Source organism: Carya illinoinensis, chromosome 11 (genome assembly GCF_018687715.1).
Source record: "Carya illinoinensis cultivar Pawnee chromosome 11, C.illinoinensisPawnee_v1, whole genome shotgun sequence".
Taxonomy (NCBI): domain Eukaryota; kingdom Viridiplantae; phylum Streptophyta; class Magnoliopsida; order Fagales; family Juglandaceae; genus Carya; species Carya illinoinensis.
The window spans coordinates 30,199,667-30,222,431 of record NC_056762.1 but is presented as its reverse complement, the minus strand read 5'-3'; the positions used below and the strand labels follow the sequence as shown (position 1 = coordinate 30,222,431).

The following is a 22,765-nucleotide window of genomic DNA, read 5'->3' as shown; positions in this document are numbered from 1 at the left end:
GGAAGTTATAAGCGCTGACAATGAGTAGATGCAACAATTTATATACCTTTTAGAAACGATTTTAAGCGCTGCAAACGATCTGATTTCTTGTAGTGTCATAATTTCAAATTATGGAGCTATTTAAGCATGGCTTGTGGGATTAAAAAATAATTTCTGATTTTACCATTAATCGACATTTTTAAGAATTTGGTCTATTTTTCATCTTTTCTCAATCTCAATCCATAATTTATGTTGATTATCTAGCTTTCAAAATATTCTTGTTCTGCCCCGTCACATTGTTATACTTTTTAATCAATATTCATCCGCATTAGCTTCATCATGGTTTTCTACCCTGTCATTATTATTATTATTATTATTTCCTTTTACTCAGAGGATAAGTACTCTCATGCATGTTTTCTTCTGACTTCTCTGTTTATGACATTATTCGCTGGCAAGCAGCTTCATTTCCTCCTTTTGTCGTCCTCCATGCCCTACAAGGCATTCCTTTTCAGAAAGAAGGACGCAAAGTCACCAGGTATAAGAATCATAATATCCTTTATAAATTAAACGGAAACAACTATTATATTTCTTTTGCATCAAACTAACAAATACAAGTATTATATTATTATTAACCAAACAAACGAAGACGTGCATAGAAAACATTAAGAATAATATACTAGTATGCCCTCTCATTTTATCTCCTTATTTTTACCGTTCATGCATTTAATATATTAAAAAAAAAAAACTTTGCTTAGTACTGATTAAGGAAATGACTATTAGTGTATTAGTATTTTTTTTTATTTTTTTAAATGTTTAATCATGTTTAAAAAATATTTGAAATATAAAGTAAAAACGAAAAGAAAAGTACTATAATTTATTAATCTATACTAGACACTAAATGATACTTTTGATTAATATAAGATAAATTTGAATTTTGACTATTTCATTTATATAAGTCTCCATATTGGAATAGTTATTTTTTCATTATATAACAATACAATAATATAAGATGAATTTAACTTTGGCTATCCACATCACATCTCCACATTAGATTATCTATTTATTTATTATATAGTAATGAGTAATTAATAATTTAAAAAATATTTAATTTTTTTATTTTTAATTTATTTTATTTTATCATATTTTAATTATTAATTATTATTTTATTTTATTTTATCATGTTTTACTCTCTAATTTAAAGAAATCGAATGAAGTTTTTGGACATAGATAAAAAGAAAAGAGAGTGTGTTATAAAAAAATAATAAAATAAATATTTGATGTATGTACAGTAAGTATCAAACTTAGTTTTAATTTAGAATTAATGTAGCTAAAAGTTAATATAGATACCATTTACCTAATTCATGTGGATATATAATTTTATTATCTTAATAACTAAAAAGAACAATATTATTTTTACATTTAGATTATCCAATTGAACTGCATACTAGCACTACCCATAATTTAAAGAACAAAATCCTTTTAAAATTTTCAGTTTTTGAAGTAGCTTTCACGAATCCAAGGTGAGAGCAACAAAAAGTGTGGCGGTGGGCGTGGATGACAGAAGCTTTATTACAAAGCTAAGCTCTCTCTTTCTCTCTCTCTTCCCTGTCCTTTCATGTTCCTTATCAGTAGATCTTCAACAAAGAATCAAAACTCACATTTATATCTCCTAATAAGCTAGCAATCTCCGACCAATATGGCATTAAGCAATAATGTCATCGGAGCCATCAACTTCGTTGCCGTGCTCCTTTCAATCCCAGTCATTGGAGCGGGAATCTGGCTCGCCACAGAAACAGACAATTCCTGTGTGAAAATCTTGCAATGGCCTGTCATCATTCTGGGGATATTGATCTTAATTGTGGCACTAGCAGGCTTTATTGGTGGTTTTTGGAGAGTCCCATGGCTCCTTATATTCTACCTCGTCGCCATGCTTATTCTTATAATATTGCTTGCCTGTTTGGTGGTTTTCATCTACATGGTCACCATGAGGGGCTCCGGCCACCTTGAACCGAGTCGGGCTTACTTGGAGTATCATCTTGAGGACTTTTCGGGATGGCTTCGTCGAAGGGTTAGGAGTTCTTATAAATGGGAACGCATAAAGAACTGTCTTAGTTCAACACCTATGTGTGCTGAGTTGAACCAGAGTTATAGCATGGCTCAGGATTTCTTTAATGCACATCTTAACCCATTACAGGTAAAACTGAGCTCTCTTCTTATACTAATTACTAGAATAAATAATCCAAAGAATTTCGTTTAACAATTTGTAGTAAAATTGAAACAAGAAATCTAATAGAACATGTTATTGATGTACTTATTTAGTTGTTGCTCAGTGAAAAATTAATGTACAATGAATGTGATCAAATGACTATAAATTTGTATTTTTCTGTTTTTGTTAGGCAAAGGATGCTTTATGAAATTAATTCCGAAATAATTTGGAAAACTCTCTGAATATTTTGATCCTTGAGGGGTAACATTAATGGGCATTCGGCCTCCTTAAAGTTGCCTTCCAATTAAGGGCTCCTATTTATCTAATCAAATTGTTCATAATTAAGTTAATTAACCTCCATCTTAAACTAGCTAGGGTTTCTAAGCAGAGAATATTACTTAACTTCTTGAAAGAGTTAAACAGTTGAGATACGTCAAGTACCATGTGTAGACCATCCTTTTCTTCAAAAATATTCTTCATCTTTATCGTTTGTATTATATTCCCCTTTGCTTTTTCTTTACAGTCGGGATGCTGTAAGCCACCGACCCTATGCGGGTTCACATTCGTGAATCCAACTTACTGGATAAGTCCCATTAGCATGGCGGCGGACATGGATTGCGTGCAATGGAACAACGATCAGACCCAACTTTGCTACAACTGTGATTCATGCAAAGCCGGATTATTGGCTAATCTAAGGAAAGAGTGGAGGAGAGCAGATATTATATTGCTCATAACTCTAGTGGCTTTGATATGGGTATATTTGATAGGGTGTTGTGCTTTCAGGAATGCCAAAACTGAGGACCTCTTTCGCAGATACAAGCAAGGTTATGTGTGAGATCAGAGGAATACAACATGGATGAGTGGTACTGATAAAATTAGCTCGCCTACTGGGGTGAATGGCCTTTTGGATGTTTTCACTACTTTGTGTACGTAAGAATCGAAGCGCTAGTACTCTTTTTTTTTTTTTTTCGGTCTTCATTTCTTGTCATTTAGCTGCATTTCTTGTCTTGGGTTTGATGATATGATCAGTGTTGAAAAATCAACAAAGTTGCAAGAGCTCTGCGTGATTTGCGGAGGGCACCGAAAGCTGATAGATAGCTTTGTTGAAGTTAAAAGTACTAACGCGGTTAGGGTTGGAAGGGCAAGGCGATCCTTTTTACGGAGTGCTTTTGAGTACTCCTTTTTATTTCTCAACTTTTCCCATTTCCAATTACAATTTGCCACAGAAAAAGATAAAAAAAGAAACCATGTTATCATGCATCTGAGTAACACAAGTAAAGCGATGGATCATGCATGCTTACAAAGCGCGTAGCTAGATCTCCATAAAACATGATCGGGCATTATCAAGGAATTATTTCAACCTCAGTAGTACCTTTAGCTTTAAAACCTAGCATATTTCAAGTTGGGTTGACGGAAAAACTAGAAAATAAAAAAATATCTTGATTTTCAAATTTTCCATTAATGATTGTCAGATGTTCAAGCTTCAAAGACCTTATTTCATGAAAAAGGTCAAACCGGGCTTCACCATCAACCATCGAGACTTGTGCACCATCAATACTGAAATATTCTCGAGCTTGAGGATGCTCGTGAACCAACCTAAAGTTCAGCTAGTGCTATCCATGTCTCAATGCAAATATCTAAATTGCTCTCAACTTTTAGGAGAGCAATTATTGATCAGTTGCTCATATGATATATTATACAGAATTGTTAGATGCAGTCAGTAAATGTAAGTGAGATGCAAACGATTATACGGAATGAATAAAAAAAATTAAAAAAATAATTTTTTTTTTTCATGTGAGTTTTATATTAATTCACTGTTTTTAAAGTGACTGCACGTCGCTTACACAACCATGACTGCAAATATCATTTCTCTATATTATAACGTACACCAAATCTTTGGCGAGCCAAAACTCGCTTAGGGCATTGGCAATGCCAAGTTCAAATTTTGACTAGGGGTGCGTAGCCGCCCGCTGCCCCACCCCCTTCCCCCCGCCTCTGCATTGGCGTACGGGGTATCCCGCATCGTACGTGTCGAGACGAGGTATCTCGCCCTTCATAAAATACACTAGGCGGGGGCAGGCAGGGCTCAACTCCGTCCCGCTTTTCCCTCGCAGCGCACTTTATTTTATATTTATAAATATATATTTATATTTTATAAATTGTATATATATAAATATATATTATAATTTGTTAGACTTGTTCACAAGAGTCACAAAAGAGTGAAACTTGTTCACAAGATTGCCAGTAAGTCCTACATTACTCAAGTAAGACTCTTGTATGGTTTTAGAGTTCTATATAAGGTGACCTAGGGTGCCCATGCCATTTGCAATCTTGTGAGCAAGTCTTACTTTTTTGTGACTATTGTGAACAAATCTAACAAATTTAAAAATTAATAACATAATTTTTATGTTATTAGTTTTTAAATTATTATATATATATATAAATTTTAATTTACGATTTAATTATATAATAATTTGGGTCTAAAAAAAATATTTTTAGACCAAAAAATTTTTTTTAAGCCCAATGGAAGATAATGTTCTTGAAGTGGGCGGAGGACAAGGCAGATGGGGTGTTCGCCTTGCCCCCTAGCACCGGGGCTGGGGGCCCCGCCCCCTCCTCCCAGGGGCGGGGTGCGGGATGGATTTCCATCCCCCACATATGCGGGGAAGAGGTGCCCCTGCCCCGCATATGCGGGTAACACCCCTACTTTTGACTAGAACTTCAAGTTTTATCTAGAGCTAAAATCTTTAGTTAAGTTAATAATAATATAATCTTATATATTTTTATTTTTTTATATTTTATAAAATCACTCTATACATTAATTAATATTTTAATTTTTAAGTCATACCACTATTGATCAGTAACAGTATGATCTACCTTTCAAAACTTGACTATCAGTATATTTTCATTATTGGAAGACTATCAGTAAAACAAGTAGGAGAATCATTGGGAAACAAATCCAAAAAGAAAAAAAAAAAACATAGTATTAAATCATCCATACCTGATGCTTTAAACACAAAACCAAAACTGCTGCAATTTTCTCTACAAATACACACACCGAGTATTCTTACTTCATCAATCGAGAAAAAGTTGAAAAAAATGGAATGAAAAAAAAAAACTATAGAGAAAGGGATGGAGGGAGACAAAAATGGTTTGGGAGAAAGACGATGCTTGCGACAATGCTTGGGAGAAGATGAAAATGCAATGCTTGGAAGAAGATCCAATTTGCGAAAACTTTGTGCTTGGAAGAAGACAAAAATTGCAAAGAGACGAAAATGGTTTCCTAAAATAAGAGAATGAAAAAGGAGAAAGGAGATAGTGCAATTGGCGTAACTAGAAATAATAATAAAAATAAATAAATAAATAAATAAAAAGGAAAGTGAGAAATAAAGGTGCGATGGGAACCAACATTTTAAGCTTAAACTAGTCAAATTTTGCATTGGCCGGCATTTAGCTAAGCTGATGCCAGTGCTCTTGGATGGCATGAGACCCAGCCTCTAAAGAGAAGTCTTGGTTCGATCCCCCTCTCCAAATTTCTTAATAAAAATAAATAAAAATCCTTCAACATGAGTGTTTGTTATTTCAAGTGACCGTATTTACTATCTTCAAAGTTTTGAGCAACAAATTGTATTTTGACTCACCCAATAGAAGAGTTTGGCTTATGTTATGTTAAAAATTCATTGGATACATCTTGCTTGAAAAATTGAAAAGAAAAAGTTGACTTTTCTATATATCTCTCAATTTTGTTTATTTAAATTTCAACATGATGTATCCAATTTTTAACAGGATATAAACCAAACCCATATTTCAAATTATAAAAATTCTATGTATAGTTATTTTTAGTAGTGTTTTGTGCACTTCACTGATGTGATGGTTGTATATTAAAAAATATTAATACAGCCAAATCATATTAGTAGAATGCGCAAGAATTAAGCAAAAATGACTAGTCAAATTTTGCATTGGTTGGGCATTTAGCCAAGTTGATGCCAGTGCTCTTGGATGACATGAGACCCAGCCTCTAAAGAGAGGTCTTGGTTCGATCCCCCTCCCCAAATTTCTTAATCAAAATAAATAAAAATCCTTCAACATGAGTGTTTGTTATTTCAAGTGACCGTATTTACTATCTTCAAAGTTTTGAGCAACAATTTGTATTTTGACTCACCCAATAGAAGAGTTTGGCTTATGTTATGTTAAAAATTCATTGGATACATCTTGCTTGAAAATTTGAAAAGAAAAAGTTGACTTTTCTATATATCTCTCAATTTTGTTTATTCAAATTTCAACATGATGTATCCAATTTTAACAGGATATAAGCCAAACCCATATTTCAAATTATAAAAATTTTATGTATAGTTATTTTTAGTAGTGTTTTGTGCACTTTACTGATGTAATGGTTGTATATTAAAAAATATTAATACAGCCAAATCATATTAGTAGAATGCGCAAGAAGTAAGTAAAAATGACTAGTCAAATTTTGCATTGGCTGGGCATTTAGCCAAGCTGATGCCAGTGCTCTTGGATGACATGAGACCCAGCCTCTAAAGAGAGGTCTTGGTTCGATCCCCCTCCCCAAATTTTTTAATAAAAATAAATAAAAATCCTTCAACATGAGTGTCTGTTATTTCAAGTGACCTTATTTACTATCTTTAGAGTTTTGAGCTACAAATTGTATTTTGACTCACCCAATAGAAGAGTTTGGCTTATGTTATGTTAAAAATTCATTGGATACATCTTGCTTGAAAAATTGAAAAGAAAAAGTTGACTCTTCTATATATCTCTCAATTTTGTTCATTCAAATTTCATCATGATGTATCCAATTTTTAATAGGAAATAAGCCAAACCCATATTTCAAATTATAAAAATTCTATGTATAGTTATTTTTAGTAATGTTTTGTGCACTTCACTGATGTGATGGTTGTATATTAAAAAATATTAATGCAGCCAAATCATATTAGTAGAATGCACAAGAAGTAAGCAAAAATGACTATATTCATGTTTGGTGGAGGAAAATATTACTTTTAACTTAAGGTTTATAGCTTAAAGCTCAATACGTTAACTTCTACTATTAAAAAGCTATTTATTGTTTGGGATCCATATGTCTAAATTACTTTCAAACATATTAGATTAGTTTGTAAATAAATTTAAAAAAAAAATCACTTTTTGAGATAGAAATGACATAAAAGGACATATACTTGATAAAAACAAATATTATGATAAAATAATAACAAAAATTGTGTAATAGATTTTTCAGTAATTATAATGAAAAAAATAAAAATCTCTTTGAGGATGCATAAGTGATAGGAGAATAATGAAAAATATTGATGGATAAAGTCTTGAGTAGATTATACAAGAATAATGAAAAATATAGATGGACAAAATTGTTATTATGTTAAAACGGTAATGGTCATTTTGTAATGTACATAGCACGGTAAAATATGGATTACCTTTTTTGAAATGCTTTTGACAAAAAGCATCACTTTGATACTTTTGTTGAAACATATTTTTTCTTTTTCTTGGTTTAGAAGTTTATTAAACGAATAAATTTTATCATTTAAGTACTTTATATTTTTCTACCATACTTTTTAGATCTCTTATCGCAATTCTAAACAAGCCCTATATGTAACATTACTCTTTGAATTATAAGTATATTCTGAATTAAATTTTATGGTGTTCTAATGAATAACAAGAACGTACTGATCTCAAATTGGAGATGTCTAATTTGTGTTTAACCCTCAATTGTACCAAACATGAATGCAGGCAATATCTATGGGAAGTGTTGAAATAAACCGAAGATAAATTTATTCAGGCGCACCCCAGATAAGGCCTAAATTGTCTGACTCAAATTTAAACAAATTGATTGGTGAATGAGCCCAAATATAAGGAGGAAAGAGCTCAGCCCAGTTTGTCACAAACAGTTGAACGGCCTAGTATCTATGAGCCATAAAAGTGGTAACCGCATGATCTATAGGATCAAGAAAAAACAAACAAACATTTCTATGTGAAAAGCAATAAAAGCTGTGATTGCTGTAATCACATTGCACATCTTCTGTTTAATTTTAAAACATCATTACTTTTTAATACTATCTAAGAGACTGTACATTTTCTTACAATAAAGGGTATCACTTCTTTATTATTTCTACTTCAACCCTCCTATGTTTTAGTTTTAATAACTATAAACTAGTATAAAAAAAATTAAAAAGAAAAATCTACAAATTCCCACCGAATGCCATTTAACTGTTTTTTTTTTTTTTTTGGTTTTTTTTCACCATCGAAAAGAAATGGTGGTGTGATGGGCTTTTGGGAAACAAAGAGCTTGACGCTACGTTCGCAAAGCAGTCGAGAGATTCAGTTACATAGGCTCTATGAGCATACATGCAAGGACTGTTCATTCAGGAGATATTTCTTCTTGTTTTAAAGGAAAGTCAAATTTTCATAATTGACGCACTAATTAATATATATTATTTCCTTTTTCCTAGTTAAAATTATACTTTTAGATCTTATAATAACTTTTTACGTCTTTAAAAATGTTTTCTCAGCAGCCTAAAAACTATCAAGAATATCTTAGGTCTAAACAACCCACAGAACTCAACTCTAATGATTTCGAATCCGTGTGAAGTATTTAGTGACCTTAATTAATTGCTAGAATTAATCCCCATATCGATGTTTCTTTGCTTTCTGATCACTTATGTCCAGCGTAAAACAAGGTGTGAGCTGCGTCTAGACTGGGAGAGGCGACCGTCGCTGTCCATGGAACTTGTGTCGTAAATATCTCTATGATTTGTAGAGGGAAATTTCCACACAAATAATTAATAATAGAAACAGAGGAATAGACTCCTAAAAGTCTTGGCCCCAACTAGACCTAATATTTGGGCTAATGACTTCCGCTTTTGTAGGCCCAACTTGGCCCAGACAGGTTAACCCCTTTCGTTGAATCTCATACTTCAATTTCCCAATAAACCATCATCGGAATAATTTTAGTTATCTTCAATAACGCTAGTGAGGTAACGTATTAATACCACAAATGTATACTCATAAATTAATAAGATTTTATATGATACGTTAGATTTATTTTATAATAAAATTAATTTTATAATTTAACGTACTACATCAAATCATGTCAATTTATAAATTTACTTTTGTGAGATATATTATTTTCAATTGACAATCGTTTTAAACGTGTTTATTAAAAAATATGATTTAGAAATATAAGATTAAGATAAAGAACGGTAATCCTCATTAGTATATCCAACTGCATGCATATCGAAAACACATATATATGCACTAGCCCTTACCTTAATAAAGGTTATGCTAATTAAACCTGATCGTAGCCCTTTCAATTAGGTTCACCTCGACCCAAAACCAGATATTAATAACTTTGAACAGCTCGGCCGTGAGGTCGTTAGAAATTAAACTATACGCATTATAAGAAAAATAGGCTTTTGTAACTAATTTATAGTAACAAAAATATTATTTTAGTTGTTAATAATCTTTTCGTTACTATAACTACAACCAAAATAGTCTTTTTGTAGTTATAAATTGGTTACAAAAACTCCTTTATCTTGTAGTGGCATGCTGTAATATCTGGGGTAAGATCCACATGCAGTTATGAATGTAGGGTATGGTCAAAGCGTGGAGTGAAGGTATTAACCAGTACGCAAAATAAATATTACAAGTTCTGCAACCGACCATGTAAAATATAGTTGGGAAGTTTAGCCATGCATAAATGAAAGTCAAAGGACGTACATGGATGGCCTATCTTTACGCGTAAATTGTTTAAGATTTTGGAAGTAGTCGAGTCCTCCACTAGCTTATTAATTTGGTCCATGCATGCATCATGAACAAAGGCAACGCATACTTTGGTGCACAAACCAGAAAAGTCTTCGCCACAACTGCAGTAGTACAACGCGGGTTTCTTTGTACGTATTTAATTTGGATGCCATTTTTCTTCCCGGCCCCTTTTTGCTTGGGGGACCGAGGTTTTTGGACGTGCATGAATGCCTTGACTGACCCTAAAAGTTGGGTCATGGGCGGATGGATTAATTTTTGTGTCAGACTGAATATTTAAGAGTTCAATTCCTAAACAAGAAAGCAAAATCAGAGTAATGTTATACACTATATTATTATTATATTTACATTTCATTATATATAATATGACATATTTATTATTATTTGATGATAAAAAAATAAATAATAAATAATTATTCGATAATGATAAATATATCACATCTTATTTAATATGATATATAAAATTTTCAATATAATTAATGTTAGGTCCAGCTTAAATATGAGGTAATGAATCGGCACCAGAATTAACCAATGGTGCAAATTCATGAGTCTATCTTGGATGCTTGACTTTCCATCATGATCTGGGCCATCTTTCAAAATTAGAAAAAGCCAGAGTCTTTAAGGTAGACAAAAACAAGTGAGTATATATATATATATGTTCTAGAAGTGAGTACTAGTCCTACTCCATTATTGGGTTTTGACTATATATATTAAAAAGATGGCGGATAGAAGTTGAAAGAGTCTACGCTTCAGCCCTCGAGTCACACCCCAATTAGCCGTTTTGATCAACCAAAGCTTTTAAGAAATCGAATTGGGAAAACTTAATTCAGCAAAGAAAGGCCCTTTTTCTGTTGAAAGAATGGATGATATTTGTCATAATCTGTCAGTACGTACCTGATCTATGTATAAGCGAAGATAATAAAGAATGATTCAACACACACGAGCTGCTTCATCGATTTCTAGTCGTGTCTTTGGTTAATTTCGTCCTTTTTGGGTGGATATATTGCTTTGTTTCATTAATAAATTCCATGAACCTTAATTCGTACTTTTATAAATGTACAAAACTTTCCTTCAACTATAATTAGTAAAGAAAACAATTTCTAGCCCTACATATATATGGTAATGTCCTACATTACGAAAACAAGAATGAGGTTATATATATATATATTGAGTAATAATTAATTTTGACTTTTAGAAATTTTTGGCAGCAAAGTAGTTTTGAACTTAAAAATTTGAAGATTATTTTAGATTCTGAACCAAAAAAAGTGTTAAAAAGTGTTGACAAAATCCTAAATTCATATGTTGTTAAATACTTTTTAGAATAAAGAGTCCTTTTGAACCCTATATATGTCATATTTATAGTTGTGGACAGGACATGTCTCTGCTCTAGCATGATCCATCACTTGTTCTGTCATTCCTATCAAACGACGACCTACAATAAAAATAGCTTTTTGTATATAATCGAGACTCGGTTTATGTTTTTGTTATGAATTTCAGCGATGCAAAAGATCATTTTACTTGTAATACATAGATAGCTTTTCATATTTTTTTTCTTTTTCATCTTTAAGGAATATTTTTACTTTCAATATTATTCACGTCTATTATCGCCTTGTTATGAAAAAGCCAAGACATTGTATTAGAACAGCGAAATAACATTGGATGCTACAACTTACTACAATAAAGCAGAGGTTGTTATGAATTGATTTTATATTTAGGAAGATTTCTTTAACACGTACACAGATAGACTTTAGAGAGTAGTGCTTCTTACTCTTGTTGACCCCTGCTAGTCCTTCAACGGTGGCATATTGGGTGGAAACCTTGCAAGCTTTCCACTCACTAGACTTTTGCAAAAACAGCCTTATGGCCCCCCACTTTATAATTTCTTTGATAATTTGTTAAGAAAATATGATATTAATTGGTATGTTCAATTTGTTGGCACTGTGTCATGTTCTTTTTTTCTTTTTCTACTTGTGTAACAGCTTTTGAGGTTCATCTTAAACCATGCATATTTTCAAGTAGCAAGATTTTGATATTCGTTTATAAAATTTGTATAATATTATATATAATCGATATTAACTGTAATAGTTTTTTTTTTTTATGAAAATCGCGTAATTTATAATATTTTCACAAAGTCCCCTTAGTCCCAATATGATACCGAAAGTCCAAGTGATCCAAAATATGAAAGGTGTGCGCAGATCTTAAACATACGTACTTTCAATAATGCATTGGGTCGCCATGCTGAAGGACAAAACTTAGGGCCAGCATCAGGATGATGAACAGCATGCATGGTGTGGGCAGGCATGCTAGAGGCACACCATACATGCTAGAGGTCTCTTTGCTTTTCTTATGATCATCATATAATATATATATATATATATATTGTAAGAGTTGGTAATTTAATGACATGATCGATGGCTTAATGGTAGGACATGTCAATATCTACATACATCATATAGGCAATAATAAATATTATACAATCTATTTTATATATCAATCTTTCTCCCACTTGAGATTGAACTAATTACCAGAAAGCACATGCAATGACTAATTTGGCGACAGAAGATCAGAAGGGAGATTAGTTTGGTTTGGCCAAATTAAGGAGAGGGCCTTGATGATTGATGCAGCATGAGCAGTGCACCAAGAGAAAAGGAGCTAGTGAAGAGATCGAGTGGCAAAGTAGATGCATATATTGTCAAGTGAGATCCAAATAGAATAGACCCCACTTGCTTTTTTAAGTCGGTCTTGTGGGATCCTACATGCCCATCACCCACCGCAAACCCAACTTGCTATATGCTTTTAATTCTATTATATATATTCCGCGATTAGGTCAGAGTCTCCTACGTGGACAGGATAAGAACGCGCAGGATTTCTGTTCATATCTTATCCAATTGCATACTAGTTTAAAATATCACGAAAGTCCATCCTAATTTCAAAAAATATTAACATTTTTTAATTTTATTTTATAATTATAATGCATTATATCATGTTGTGAAATCTCAGATAAAAGTAGAAAAGATCAATGCAAATTTCAAGAATCATATATATATATATGCAAGATATTAAAGTTTATGTGATGTCACTGATCATGTGGTTCATCTTAAAAATAGACTACAATATATACCTACTAGCTAGCTAGTAGAGGCTTTATATATATATATATTTAAAAAAAAAAAAAAAAAAAAACTCACTCTAAATGACAAATATTATATAATACAAAAAAGTAAACAAACCAATCTCCGGCGAGTAGTAGTACTCCCAGCTCTCAAATCTCATACTCTCGCGCGTGTATATATGATCTTCGGAAAATGGATCCAAATTTGGATCCCTTTCCCGAACAGTTTTTTTTTTTTTTTTTTTTTTTTTTTAATTTAATGATTAAAAAAATATTTTTAATAATATCGTAAATATTTTAAATTTAAAAAAAAGTTTAAAAATATAAAAAATTTATATATTTTATTTTATTCGGTGACTATTCCGACTATATCCTTCAGTGTATGTAGCAGCATCATCATTTTCTGATCTACACTTGATCAAGTACGCCCACCTCGATCAACCTTGAGATGCATGCATGGCCTCTCATTAATTATAATTAATAACGCGAGCTAGACAATTTCGGACGCAATCGGAGGCAAAGTAGTGTACGTGGGAGGTACGAAAAAATCTATACAATTTCTTACTATTTACACAATTTTTATATATTATATTTTTTTAATTTTTATTATTTTTTTCTTTTATCAAATATTTAATATATAAATAATTATGAATAAAAGAATTGAAGTAATTTAAAAAAAGTAAACTCAAAAAAAATTTAAAAATCTTAAAAATTAAAAATAAAATAATGTACAAAAGTTTAGAAATTGTGTAACATTCCTCCTGACTGGCTAGACGACATAAATTTCACACACCTAGAAGATTTTCTGACCTCTTTGATTGGAAACCAAGATATTCCTTTATTGCCTTCAAAGAAAATTTCTTCGTCATGTGGAAAAAAATATATATATATTCATATAAATATATATAAGAGCTAAGCCACTTAACATCCCACAACGAGTACGGATTTAGCACATCCAAATACTTGTAAACATTATTACTCCATTATTGATGTTTTGGTCTGGTGAATGCAAGTAGTACGTGCTTACTAGTAACCACATGCACGGTCTTCAATTAAGTGTAATATGTTTGGGCGTCAACAATCCGAAGCAACCATTCATGAAGAATTTCACATAAAGATTTTATGCATGAGATGTTATTATAAAATTAAAATATCAAATTATTCATAGTCAAAAGTTTTAAACTATCATATTTGTGTATATAATTAATAGTCTTTAATTATTTAATACCACATCATAAGATAATGAGAAAATGATAAAAATTGAGGTGATGAGTATCATTATTATGATGTAATTGACATTAATTAGGTTTGCAATAATTATGCTCACTTTGAAAACAAAAGAAAGTAAATTATTTAAAAGAAATTATCATGACTATATATCTTGTTAATTATTTTTCTAATTTTATATAATATACTTGGTTTTATAATTGCTAATTAATTTCATTTTATTATATATTATTTTTAAGGTGTCCCACGAAAATATGAGGACCTCACGTTTCCCTGATCACTGGCCCACAAGTAGGGGCATCCCATCTTATTGCTCACGCTATTGGCCTCCTCTACTAGAATGTTTTCCCTTTTAAGAATCTAAATACGTGGACCGCAAGTGGGCATGCTTCCAAGACACGTTGCTTTATATTATCACTGCGTACGTATGAACTATACACATAAAGAAATTAAATCCACAAATTAAAATAATTTTATTAAATTAATTTATATTTACTTTTAAATAAAATTAATTTTATAATATAAATCATTTCAATTTATAAATTTATTATAAAATATTTTCTCGTTACGATTTCTTTCTCTAAAGTAGAAAATATTACAGCAAACTAATTAAGTACACGTGTCGACCTGGACAATACATGCATTAGCTACGGGGATATTCGAGCCATTCTCGTAGGAAAATCATTCATATTCTCGTGTTCGTGACCAAATATCGATCTATTATAATAAGAGGTTATCCGGTGATTACAGTATTAAACAGTAATTTTTACATATTTGATTAACGGTACCATTACAATAATGAACAGTTTTGTTTTGTTTTATTTTATTTTTTCCCACATCTTTGATGAAAAACATCGATATTGTTTTTTCTTCTAAGAAAATGATTATAAGTACTATTTTGTCTACAAATTATTGGCATTAATTGTTTTGCTTTTTATTTATTAAATAAATAAATAAATATTAATGAGTAACACTATAAGGATAAGCATACAGAATATCCTTCAACACTACAAGTGAACATTCCATTATTTCAAGCCAGACACATAAATAAAATATTGTACATAAAAAATATGCTCAATTTTAATTATAATTAGTTAAATATTTTGTTATGTGAATGTGAAATTTTATTAATATGTTTAACCCATATAATTTTATTAATCCATTTAACTCACCGTCCAGTTTTTTAACAAAAGTTAAATGTTTTAGAATATTAAATAGCATAAAATAGGGAGTGAAATTAATGCTTAGGGATGTAACTAGTTTGGTTTAATTTTGGATAAAATATAAGACCAAATCGGTAATACCAATTTTACATTTTATAAAACCGATTACACACCGGTTACCCCTTAAACCGGTGCTTCTGACTTTACTAGTTTCGGTCCAGTTTTTTGGTTTTAATATATTAAGTATATTAATATTACTAATGTATTTATTAAAATAAATATATTGAGAATTTATTAAGTAATAAAATGTATTTAATATATATTTTATATTTAAAATATATTATCAAATAAATATTAATGTTTAAAATTAAAATGTTAAGTTATAAATTATTATATATTATTTCATACATAATTATATATATTATATATAAAAAATAACCCCTATTAATGCTCTATTTCTCGTTTGATGCACGCGGGGAAATAAAACAATATAGCACTTCTTTTTCTTCTCTCAAGACACATGCAAGACCATTTTCTTTATGGAGTTCAGAAAATATTTATGCATATCAGTCTTTACCTTTATTATACTAATTACTGAGGGTCTATTATTAGTCTATAAATTATTAAAGCAGATCAAAATATGATTAAATAACAAATTTTACATTTTTTATTCTTAATTGATCTATTTTATTGAAAAACTAGTAAAATAACAAATATCACTCCGAAATTCACTTTATAATTGAAAACGTTGCATTGCTATATTTGATATATCATTGATCAATAAATAGCATTTTGAAATTTATACTCATAATTGAATACACTTTTTGTTTGTTATAAGTGACGATTATTTAACAAAAGTTATTTTAATCACATGATTATTAAGTACAACTTTTTTGCATTTATATTCTTTACTTTTCTATTGATCATACACAAATATTACATTCATATCATATAGAAGCATTTGTCATATTTGGAGAATATTACAACACAGACTTCACAAAGAGAATAGATGATTCAACTTGGTGCAGACCTTGATCAACTCGAGCAACAATGCCACAAAAAATTAAATGTGCTCTCAATTAATCTCATAAAAGAAGACAGAATAATCAATTATCCCCCAAACAAGTCAAGCGGTATTTTCATGTGATGAAAAAATATTTGCATTGTTTATTCTACTTTTGGAAAAAACTAGGACTTTAATTTGTCTATGTTACTCGACTCCACAAATTGTATTAAACTATGGTCTATTTTGAACAAATCTTTTCGTTTTCTAATTTATCCAAATATATAATTATTATAACTCACTAACTTATCATTATCTAAAGATATTTTCTAAATAAAACAATAGTGTTTTGAAGGTTTTGCTATGGGATGGAAGCCTTTGATAGGTAAATGAGTACTAAAATAAGACAATGGTTTTTTTTTTTTTTTTGTAACATATATCATTAGCATAATATGCATGTAAGATAATTAATATTTCCATAATCTTAAATCTTGGGATGATGTTAATCTCGTTTTTAATTTTTTTTAATATAAGGGCATGTTTAGAAACTATAAAAATTATAAAACTTTTGATGATTCATTCTCAAACAATATCACTCAAAACACCATTTTTTTTTAATCTAATTATTACTTGATCCTTATTCAAATCATTGTTTTGAATTTCATACCGTACCGATAGATACAACTGAAATATGCTATATCAACCGACTAGGCAGTACAAAAAAGATCATTATTTTGTACCAGTCGATATTTCGATCTCTACTTTTTTTTTTTTTTTCTTCAAAATGTAAGATCATTTTTTTATCTTCAATTCAGACCAAACTATTTATAATTTATATATATATTATATATTTATATATAGACTACTATTTTAGAATATAATTTATATATTTTTTTTTATATAATTTACTCATAAATCAACTATTCCAAGACTATATCCGAAACTTTGATTCAAACACTAAAATCATCAATATAACTTTTACAAACTTTAGAATAAAAATAATATTCAAATAATTTTTTCAGAATTTTCTATCATTTTTTAAAATTTTAAAAATATTTTAAATTCAGAGATAATAAAAAACTGTTCAAACATATATAAGTCAGTCAAATTCAAACGGGAAAACAAAAAACGAGTCAAAGGTTAACTTTCAGACATGGAGGGTGATGAACGGACGACGAAAAAAGCAGTAACGAAGTATTAAGTCATTGACTGCATTATTTCTTAGATTGATATTTAAAAAAGAAAACAAAAACAGCGTACACGGCGAGGAACACGGCCTGATTGGCCCACATGCACAGTGCACCCACAAGCCACGGCGAACTGTTCTGCTTCACGTGTGAGCTAATCACATTGCCCAAAAGTTGTTCAAAACTACGGAATTGCCCCGCACTCGTAAATTCTTGATCACAACTTTCACGGCACACCATTTTCCAAACTTAATTTATCGATTCTTTTAAAATCTCAGGATAAAGATCAGATTTTGAATATAAATATTCATTATTCCAACCAACACAATATTTATAGTCTTTTCTTCTTTACTGTTTATTGCTTTTGTTTTTCTTTCTCAGATGCATCTAATCCTATTGCATTTTTTTTTTAATGTTCCTTTCGGGCGTCTAATGTCTATCATGAAAATACGAATTTCATTTAATTTGGTACAAAAGATCAAACAATATTCGCAGAAAACCTTTCCAATGCTCCGAACAACTTTAGAAAATGTAGCATCGGGCCAAGCATTTTGGACACACGTTTTTGGCATGGAATGGTAATGGCATCATGAAGCCCCCCCCCCCACCATCAACAAGCTAAGCTAGCTAGATATTTAGAAAGAGAATTCCCCTCTCAAAACGTAGGATTCATGTGTTATTGAAGGAAAACGTAAGATTCACCTTAATAATTAATTTATAAAATAATTACTTTTTAACAAAATCTGAACATCCCCAGGGCACATAAATACGTGGCACAATATTAAAACTCACTTTTATTCATTCTGCACACATCCCAAACCCCTTAAAGCAAATATGAGAAAAATATCCGCACTTTCATGCAAACTTTTTATGAACAACCCATGATGCGAATAAATGAAAATAAATTATAAGAAACCAACAAAATGGCGATGGCAATGAAAAAGATCAAGCGCCATCATCGCACGGCCATGACTAAACCACGCGGATGGTTCTACTCCTACACACACGAAAACCCTTCGCTAAGGAACCGCCTTTCTCACTTATTAAATAATGCAAAATAAATTCATTTACGAGAGGGCGGCTTGCTGACCTCCTTTATGATTTCAAGAACGAATACGCCTCGCTGTCCCACTCCCAACGAACGGGAGTCGCACACGTGTGCAAACTGACACAAAACCTTTGATCCCGTTCACATGAGCGAGGGAACAGGCCGGCCGCCATGGACCCACCAACTTGGGAAGCTCTCCCCCACCACCGCCAACCAGTCAAAGAAGTTTCTAAATATGGAAACTACATTGCACATACGTACATTAATACACATACAAGAACCACAAGTTCTATTATTTCATCTTCCATATAAAGACATTCCCTTATGTCCCTCCCAAGGACTTACATTGTTTTTTCACCTCCCCTACCTCATTTTCTAAATACCAACAAAACCCAAAAGCAATTTACAACTTTTTTAAACAAAAACCCCGAAACTTATGAATAATCACTCTAAGAAGCACCTATTTATATTATATATATATATGTGGGAGTATTCTTCTGAACCTTTTTTTTACTTCACCAACCAACCCTTCGCATTTGTCTTATTTTTCCACCTTTCCCAACTTCGTCGCTGCTTCTATTGCTTCTATGTACAAAGAGGGATACTAAATCCAAGACCGGCCTTTCATGGGGGCCTAAATGAAAAGCTCCGAGCATTGGACGCTTGACAGCTACATCGTATATATATGTGGGGGCACTAGATTAATTTCGCCATAGTGTAGGGACTAGTACCCTATGAGTACTCCTCCCATTGGGGAACGGTGTGGAATTCCCTTTCTTCTCTTGGCCGTTCTATAATTAACAGAAGTTGGGGGCGGCGTGGAGGGAGTGAAGCTCTGCACCTTGCTCTTCTCCCTGCCATGGCTACTGCTACTGTACGACTCCTCCGAGTCTGAAGCCATCGCAGCCGATTGCCTCTTTTTCTTTGGGAAATTCCCGGACGTCCCCTCAATCTGTAATCATGAAATCAAAAGAGTAAACCACCGAGACAACAGAGACCCGATTCCATTGTAATTTGCACAAGTAATTGAAATGTGAAACGCATCCACCTAGACTTGTTGACCGGGGCAAATTATATCGGATCCCAACTAACCCTCAAAACCCGGTTGAATTTTTTCGCACGAGCACTGTTTGTTTGGTGGTAAAAAATCTCTCACCCATTAGTTTAACCCCTAAGCCAATGGAAGTCAAAAAGTCAACCCATTGGAACCAATCATGGGAGTGACAACAGAAAGAATAATGGAAGGGAACCAGAAAAACACGACTCAGGCCAAGTTTTCCATCTGTTTCTTAGAGGCCAAACATTGTGCGAAAAAACGAGCGAATTTGACGAAAGGGAGCCATTGTGGCAGTAAAAATACCTTGCAACCGAGAGAGCAGAAGCGGAAGGAGTCAAGGAGGCTGCGCAAGCAGACCTCGCAGGTGTTGGTAACGCCTTTACCGGGCCTAGGCTGAGGGCGCTGGTTCAAGAAGACGACCCTGGCGCTGTTAATAATGTAGGTCTGGACTCCGGTAATGTCCAGAACTTTCTGAATCTCAGAGACCCTTATCACATCATGGTACGAGGACCTCCTTATCTGCCACCAAAAAGACGAAATCCATCAGAAAATTATGATTGTTGGCTTATAAAATGTAAAACAAAGAAATCCCAAGTCAAGTTTGTGACCCATGAGAATGATAACAAGACCTTTTGTGTATTTGGCTTGTAATGTTATCAGTTTCCATAATGAGAAAATGCAAGAAAATAAGCTCAGCCACCGGAAAGTAGAGACTCCGTTCAATTGAGCCTCGCATCAATCAGGCACCTGAGTTAAAAAAACCATTTTTTTCTTATTTGACCACCATTTTTTTTCAGAAAGAGCAAATCTCGTATCGTAGTTTGAAAGAAAGGAAAAAAGAATAAAAACAAACCTATTCAAGAAAGGAAAAGGGCTGAGTAATTGGAAAGTTAAATTCCCGAAAAAAGAATTGAGACTAAACGGAAAAGATAGAAGTTCGAAAAAGAATGACTGAAAGAACAGACTCCAAATAGGAAATCAGTAAATTTGACAACAATGAATGAAACATTGATGCAAAAACAGGATGAAACCCGAGAAAATATACGAACTCAGAGACAACAAACCGCACCTGAATAGCACGGTGGTCCTTGTGGTGGACGAGACAGAGAGAGCAGAGAGCGCCATTCATACAATCCAAACAGTACATATTGCATTCACTCTTGTGAGAGTCCGCGTGTAACTTGCAATGAACAAAGAAGTTCTCCCTGAGCAGAGGCTTCAGCCATGGCGGCCACCTATTGTCGTCGTCCTCGGGACCTCCAGCACCCTATTCAATCAACAAACGCAGAATTAAAACCAGAGCTAGGAATCTTGAACGGAGGCTAGAACGCATAGGTAACCAACTCCAGAAAACAGAGCACATTGACTAGACCCAGATGAAAAATACTAAGAAAAAAAGAAACTCCAATTCAAAGTTTAATAAAGAAAGAAGATAGTGGCTTGTACCATGATTCTCCTATTCTTGGTCTTGATTTCCCGGACAGTAGTTTCTTGGTTTTCGATCGCCATCTCACAACTTTCCTAACAAAATGAGCGTAGAAACAAAGAAAAACGGAGCAGAGAGCCACCTATCTGTGTTGAGAGAGAGAGAGAGAGAGAGAGAATCGAGGTAGAGATGGAGTTTACAAAGTGAGAAGAGAGAGAGAGGGAGGGAGGCCGTTCTTATCCTCGCAAAGTCCACCACATCCAAACCAAGTTCCGAACTTCCAACCCAAAGCAAGCTCCGAACCCAAACCACAAAACAAAGAGATGGGAGATCCGTTGGGTGCAAGGAACCCACCTCCTTCTTTCCTTTTTATTTCCTTTCATTTTCATCCCCTCTTCGGTCTTACCATATCTCTCTCTTCCCCCCTCAACTTTTTTTTATGCTGATTAAATAATTGAAATGCTTTTATGGCCACTCATCCTAAGTGATTAACACAATTTTTTACACTAATAATTGATATCATTTGTGATTTGGGCACACCATTTCCATTATTTATTTATTTATTTTAATTATTACGATCTTGCAATACTTTAAGGTCTACCTTCCCTTGCTATAACCCAAAGTCCAAACCTGTGCCAATTGTTAAATCACTAATTTTTTTTTAAGCTCATATCATATAAATATATATAATGGTTTCCCAAAATCTCACCGCCCCCTAGGGAGCTGCTTTGTCTCTCTACACGTTAGCTAACTTAGCTCCATCTTTGGATTCATCGACAGCTTTCAATTTTCCTTCGGATTTCTACCTTAGTTAATTGTGAATAAATGATCCTATTTTCAACCAACAAGTTTCACGAAGGAAGCAAAAGAGCCAAATTAATCCTTAAACCTAACTCAATTCGGTATTAATTAACTTGGCTCATGTCTTGTAGTTGAATGGTATTGGTATTTATAACCATGGAATTAGGATTCCTTTAATTAGCTTAAAAATAAAGGAATTTTAATCATAAATTTTTTTTATAAAAATAATCTTACAAATCAATGTAGTTTAATATAATATATAAAATTATAAAATTAATTTTATTATAAAATAAGTTTAACCGATCACATAAAATTACGTTAATTTATAAATTTATTTTTAAAAATTTTTTATATCGATGTAACACTTCTTTTAGTCAATTCGGATAAGAATTTAGGAGTCAAATGAAAAATATTTCACACTTTTTTCACATGGGTGGAGCTTGGATGGAATGACACTCATTTTCCTATTTTTTCACATATTCGAAGAAAATTGCTTTCATATAAGAGACGATTATCCTACTTGTGGGTCGAGGGATGAAGAATGGAATCTCCACTAACAATCACACCAAACAAAAAAAAAAAAAAAATTGACCTTCCACTAATTTGTTTTCGATTTAAAAGCAAGGAGAAAAGGTATCTATGACTAAATCTCAAAATAGATGAAAATTTTGATAGAAACCACTGATGTCACAACAATTTTTTTTTTTTCCCATCGATCATTATTGCCTATGGTGATGGGAAGATCTTCTCGAGTGGATCTATGATCGCATG

General features: G+C 32.3%; 2 protein-coding genes across 2 annotated transcripts; one reads left to right on the top strand and one right to left on the bottom strand.

The window, feature by feature from the left end:
- The first annotated feature begins 1,474 nt into the window (after positions 1-1,474).
- Positions 1,475-3,151, top strand: LOC122280409 (protein TORNADO 2). Its single transcript, XM_043091297.1, has 2 exons — positions 1,475-2,173; positions 2,709-3,151. Exons 1-2 carry the CDS (start codon positions 1,676-1,678, stop codon positions 3,018-3,020), a joined length of 810 nt encoding a protein of 269 aa, XP_042947231.1. The 5' UTR covers positions 1,475-1,675; the 3' UTR covers positions 3,021-3,151.
- Positions 3,152-18,982: 15,831 nt separating this feature from the next.
- On the bottom strand, positions 18,983-21,411 carry LOC122282070 (protein RGF1 INDUCIBLE TRANSCRIPTION FACTOR 1-like). The gene is made up of 4 exons (XM_043093999.1): positions 21,214-21,411; positions 20,837-21,034; positions 20,071-20,286; positions 18,983-19,662 (listed from the first exon to the last, which is right to left on the bottom strand). Exons 1-4 carry the CDS (start codon positions 21,274-21,276, stop codon positions 19,435-19,437), a joined length of 705 nt encoding a protein of 234 aa, XP_042949933.1. The 5' UTR covers positions 21,277-21,411; the 3' UTR covers positions 18,983-19,434.
- Between the last annotated feature and the right edge of the window lie 1,354 nt (positions 21,412-22,765).

What these genes read in the sequence shown, in the direction of transcription:
- LOC122280409 (XM_043091297.1), top strand. Translation starts at nt 1,676, where the DNA reads ATGGCATTAAGCAATAATGTCATCGGAGCCATCAACTTCGTTGCCGTG. An exon ending in CACATCTTAACCCATTACAG is followed by an intron (nt 2,174 to 2,708) that starts GTAAAACTGAGC and finishes TTTTCTTTACAG; the next exon opens with TCGGGATGCTGTAAGCCACC.
- LOC122282070 (XM_043093999.1), bottom strand. Translation starts at nt 21,276, where the DNA reads ATGGCGATCGAAAACCAAGAAACTACTGTCCGGGAAATCAAGACCAAG. An exon ending in CCAAGAATAGGAGAATCATG is followed by an intron (nt 21,035 to 21,213) that starts GTACAAGCCACT and finishes TTGATTGAATAG; the next exon opens with GGTGCTGGAGGTCCCGAGGA. An exon ending in TCTGCTCTCTCGGTTGCAAG is followed by an intron (nt 19,663 to 20,070) that starts GTATTTTTACTG and finishes TCATGATTACAG; the next exon opens with ATTGAGGGGACGTCCGGGAA.